The sequence below is a fragment of the Sinocyclocheilus rhinocerous genome, unplaced genomic scaffold (assembly GCF_001515625.1).
Source record: "Sinocyclocheilus rhinocerous isolate Xijiao unplaced genomic scaffold, SAMN03320098_v1.1 scaffold2050, whole genome shotgun sequence".
NCBI classification, from domain to species: Eukaryota; Metazoa; Chordata; class Actinopteri; order Cypriniformes; family Cyprinidae; genus Sinocyclocheilus; species Sinocyclocheilus rhinocerous.
The window spans coordinates 208941-214529 of record NW_015661574.1 but is presented as its reverse complement, the minus strand read 5'-3'; the positions used below and the strand labels follow the sequence as shown (position 1 = coordinate 214529).

The 5589-nt window shown below is 39.0% G+C and overlaps 1 protein-coding gene across 1 annotated transcript in view; it reads left to right on the top strand.

Annotated features, from left to right (window-relative positions):
- LOC107726378 (cathepsin L1-like) overlaps nucleotides 1-1759 on the top strand; it is a 2233-nt gene extending 474 nt beyond the window's left edge. The window contains exons 3-7 of the mRNA XM_016535933.1: nucleotides 8-160; nucleotides 278-502; nucleotides 661-829; nucleotides 987-1104; nucleotides 1213-1759. Of these exons, the coding sequence (XP_016391419.1) occupies nucleotides 8-160; nucleotides 278-502; nucleotides 661-829; nucleotides 987-1104; nucleotides 1213-1312 (765 nt within the window). The 3' untranslated portion in view covers nucleotides 1313-1759. The remainder of the gene's footprint in view (nucleotides 1-7; nucleotides 161-277; nucleotides 503-660; nucleotides 830-986; nucleotides 1105-1212) is intronic.
- The last annotated feature ends 3830 nt before the right edge of the window (nucleotides 1760-5589 follow it).

The following is a 5589-nucleotide window of genomic DNA, read 5'->3' as shown; positions in this document are numbered from 1 at the left end:
TTTTTAGACAAATGAGGAGTTCAGACAGGCGATGAATGGTTACAATCATGACCCCAGCCGGAAATCAAAAGGCTCATTGTTCATGGAACCCAGCTTTTTTGAAGCCCCACAACAGGTTGACTGGAGAGAGAAGGGCTATGTTACTCCTATCAAAGACCAAGTAAGCAGTTTATCAAACTAGTTCCTGGAGCTTGTGTTTATCCTATATCTGGTGATGTTTTAAATCTGCATGCATTGCTTTACTGTTTGGTAACAAAATCCTGTTTTGTGATCCTAGAAACATTGTGGATCTTGCTGGGCTTTTAGCTCAACAGGTGCCTTGGAGGGTCAGCTTTTCCGCAAAACTGGAAAGCTGGTTTCTCTGAGTGAGCAAAACTTGGTGGACTGTTCCAGGCCGGAGGGCAATCATGGCTGTGATGGAGGCCTCATGGACCAGGCCTTCCAGTATGTTCAGGACAACAATGGGCTGGATTCAGAGGAGTCGTATCCCTACCTTGCAAAAGTAAAAATCAGTTGTGTGCTCTGACTTGCAGATGCTAATGAATCTATTATGGCTGTCATTCTTAAGGGTTTGCTCCCATTTGAACCCTGTATGATTGAGTATTCCGTAACCTAACATGTAATGTACTTTTAATTTTTTAAAATTTGTTTTTAATGCAGGATGATCAGCCATGCCGCTATGACCCCCGTTATAATGCTGCTAATGACACTGGTTTTGTGGACGTTCCCAGTGGTAAAGAACATGCTCTAATGAAGGCTGTTGCTGCCGTGGGTCCTATAGCTGTTGCCATTGATGCTGGTCATGAATCCTTCCAGTTCTATCAGTCTGGTGAGTGATTTTATCCCTGAGCTGTGTAAATGGTCTAATTTTATCATTTGAGTTTTCTTCTAAAACTTGTATGCACTATATTACAAAACTACATGGCTTGTCTTTAAACCTGAAGCAGACTGAAAGTCTTGAACTCATTTCTAACGTTCTACTGTAGGCATCTATTATGAGAAGGAGTGCAGCAGTGAAGAACTTGACCATGGAGTTCTGGTGGTTGGTTATGGTTATGAGGGTGCTGATGTTGCTGGGAAAAAATACTGGATTGTGAAGAACAGGTATGACTTGGCTCTGGTGTTCTTTTAATTATGCAATCAATTCAGATTTTTCAATAACTTTGAAGGCACAACCTCATTTGCATGGTTTTTAAACTTCTGTATCTTTAGCTGGACTGAGAAATGGGGTGACAAAGGCTACATCTACATGGCTAAGGACCGACAGAACCATTGTGGCATTGCGACAGCTGCCACCTATCCCCTAGTGTAAGGCCACTGGACTGTGTAATGCCAGTAGTTGGCCTACTTTGTTTCTTTTAATTTGTCATGCTGTTTTTAATTCTACTGTTTGTTTTTATTAAATATTGTAATGCAATTAGAACTTTAATATATGGCTTTCTTTATGAACACTTGCTCAGTTTTCATTTTTCAAGTCACTTTAGTCTGGAACACTGCCACTATGTTGTAGAAAGTTTCTTCTATCGAAGTTAAGCTATCTTGGAATGCACTAATCTATCAGAAGTTAACATTTTATTTTCATGCAGTGAACCATTTTCTTTTGAGATGCAAGTCACTTTACTGTATTTGAAGCTAAATTTGAGTAATGCTACAGGTGTGAACATGGCTCATGTCGAGTGTTACAAGTATGTGTACAAATTCTGTGCTCTATCTACTTGACCTGTAAATGGATAAATATTAAATCTACTGCTGTAGAAAACTGAGAGTCTGTATGTTTGTGCACATGGGATCTCATGCAAGCAAGAACAAAATGTGGTTTAACCAAAGGCCCAAGCAATAGTTCTGTTCTGAAGAGCATTGTTAAAGAGTTTAGACTCTTAAGCCATTTTCTCACCCTACTGAATTGTGCTGTGTAATCCAATCATTTAAGAATGTTAGGAAGTAGACGGTCAAATCAAATGTTTGACCATGGCAACACTACCAAGTTTAAGTTGCAGAATACTGTTCCAAATCGGTAAACAAAATAGTCTGTAATAAATGGACATACAACCTATTAATAAAAAAATCATGTTGGTGCAAATGGTAGGCCTACTACTGGTTTGCTCTTATAGATTAAAACATGCTACCCAAGCAAAGACTCATTTAAGTTGTCCTGAACTAAAGGAGAAAGAGTTTAAATATTGGGCTGTCTCTATACCTTTTCTTGAACTAGGGCTTTTTGTTAACATCTTCAAACATGGTTTAAGAATGGCCACATGAAAAGCACTATTACTGACCTTTGGTCAATGCATCTAACTTATTTTCTGGTATAGGTCATATATTCAAGTTTTCAATTCATATATATAACCTATATATTTTCAAGATTACCAATTCCATAGGTCTTTTACAAATTGAGATAGCAGAAATGTGTGTGTATATAAATAAGAATCTTATAAATGGCTATTCTTTAATCTTTTTATTTTTTTTCCTACAAAATTCATACGTGAAGACTATTTTAATTTACTCAAATTCCTTAATTTCCTTTTAATTTATTAATTCTTGTGTAAACACGCACTAGACGGACGTCTTTCAGAGTTGTGCTGCGACTCGTTGCTTTTTCAACAGTTCCCGCATGAGCGCAGCGTTAGGACGCCATTTCAAGAAAAACTGCTAGGACTGCAAAGTTCAGGTGATCACAAGCAGTTTGGCGTTGGATATGGATATGGTCAACAACGCCAAATGACGATTTTCCTGAAAAGTCTGTCAAGAGTTATTGAAGTCATTCAACGTTTTGTCAACTTCCACCTGATGCTTTAAAAGTAACTGTAGTTGTCAAAGACACCATCTGCCTGTTACATTAAAACAAAAAATGACAGCGTCTGAGTTAGTAATTTTGCTGTCAGTGAATCAGCACAAAGCAAGGATGTCCGGTTCGCGAACGAATCGTTAGATTTAACCGGTTCTTCTTAGTGAACCGGTTAAACCAGTTCACCAAATCGGACTGAATCGTTTGAAACAGTTCGCGTCTCCAGTAAGCATTAAAGGTACAATAGGAGATCTTGGAAAATGCTAACTTTAGCCTGATAGCACTGAAAGATGTTCCGAAGTGAAGTAAACTTAAACGGATTTCCCCTGCTCAGGGAGTAGGGAGCAATGAACTCTGTGTAGGGATCATATCGATCGGAACACAGTTCATGCACGTAGCTCACTTCTAACGAGCTGGCGCGAGGACTGCATTAACCCATGGGCTACATCATGTGTCATTCACCGGTGAGAAATCTTTAAAGGTACTACAATACCAAGAAGGAAGATCGGGTTGTTGATGTTTGTCTGCCATCCTCGCTCTGTCTGCACAGCGTGCGTGAACGCGCTGATGAGTATCCTGTCTGCGCGAACTGGGTGCGCAGAGGTATGCTAATACATACGTTGACAGGCAGGTAGGAAAGCATATTAAAACGCTCGGACAACAAATGTTTCTGAAGACAATCGCCTATTGCACCTTTAATATAGAGATATCGATATTTTTTATCCAGATTTAAACGGTACACCTGATTCCAAAAATAGCATGTCACACTTTCGTGCATTTTGTAGGATTTAAACTTTTGACAACCATCTGTAAGGTGAAGAAGTCTTGTATTATCCATTAATCACCAGTAAAACTGCAACACAGTCATGATTCCTATGTTCCTCTGAACCAGGTTACAACTGTTTGCTTAATTCAAAGCAGTTTTCATGCATTATTTTATGCCTAATCCTGATGTCAAGGTTAGAATTATGACCAGGGACAGTAGAAAATGTGGGTGTTTTACAACATACGAACAGCAACAAAAAATGCAGATTTTGTTTGAAAAACATTCATTTATAAAATGTAGTGCATATTTTTCCACTCCTTTGCAGATTGTAAATTAAATGATGCATTTAGAATACGTCTTTTTGTTGTGAAAACTTTTGACATTTCACTTCTTTTTGTTATTTTAAATGCATTAAAACTGATACATATATAATTTGAATAAACCTTCATTCTTATTTTGTGAAAACTTTCCATCCTGTATAGTTTTTTTTTTTAACTCTGCATAATCAAATTAGGTCATATTAGGCTTTTTTGTATATCAGCTCAGATTTTTTTTCAATATCAATACAGGACTGTGTAACTTATCATAAACACTGTGATATTCCATAAAGAAAATTATCAATTTAGATTGCAAATAAAAAACAAAAACAAAAAACTACACAATGACCTATTAATTTCTAAGGGTGCGCAGAGGTATGCAAATACATATGTTGACAGGCAGGTAGGACAGCATATTAAAACGCTCGGACCGAACGTTTTGATTAGACGAACATTTCTTGATCCTACACCTTCCACAGAATATATAAATACAGACAAATACATTTAGACCACTTACTTAATGATTGCTATCGGGATGTGAAGAGACTTTCAACCAGCATAACAAAAAATGTTTCTGAAGACAATCACCTATTGCGCCTTTAATCCACAAATTACTTAAATTATTCACTTTTTTAAGGTGGCTGACACTCCCTCTGTATGGGATTACCTTTGTGCCAATTAAAATGAATTTAATTTTTCAAGAAACTTATGAAAATATGAATTGAAACTGAATAAAATGTATTTAAAACTGAAAAAAAATTATATCTCCGTGATGTCTCGTGAAAGCTCGAGAGGGAACGCTCCGGTTACTATCGTAACCTCGGTTCCCTGAGAGCGGGAACGAGACATCACGGTGGTCGCCATGTTCGCTGCTCCATCAGCTGAGCAGCGTTCAGTATCAGATTCTGACGTAATGGTCGCGTGCACCGCATTTTATACTGCCTCTCGAGCTCGTCAGTATGTGCATGCGATTTGCATACTTCGCTCAATTGGCCAGTCATTTGGACTGGCGGGAGCCAATAGGACTTCAGGAAAGGTTGGAAGGGAAGGAGTTCCCATAACGGAGAAATATCTCTGTGATGTCTCGTTCCCGCTCTCAGGGAACCGAGGTTACGATAGTAACCGGAGCGTTTTCCACTGCAGGGCTGATGACGGATCTCTTTGGAATGCAATTCAAATGCATCAGTCGTTGCCGTGGTAACACAAGTGTTTACATATGATATGAGGTGTAAATAACCACCGCATTATGGAGGATGATCAGACATTTCTTTAGATTTTATTACTAATTTGTGTTTACATTGCTAAATAGCGCGCTTAGCAAGCTATGGAGAAACTAGCAGCCAGGCAACAGACAAGTGACAGATCCTGAGTGGCGACGTCACGCACACGCGCTCTACCAGCACGGCTCAGCACGGTTGTCTGTGCCGAGAATTCCGGGCCGAGAACGGTTTGTAATCGTGCCGCGCCGTACCAGGCTCAGGTGGAAATACAACTGGAACCGTACCTGACAGTTCTTAGAACCGTTCGGCCCGATAGTGGAAAAGTGGCTTATGACTGACACAGCAAGTCTGAACCGAACTGGTTCTTTTGGACAACTGATTCTGTGCTAATGTTATGAGCGCGGGTAAACCGAAGACTTGAATGAAGGGCAATCTGGCGAAACGTAAGTTTATTTAATAACAAATAAATCGCAATGGATTATGTATAGTAAGTGGATTATG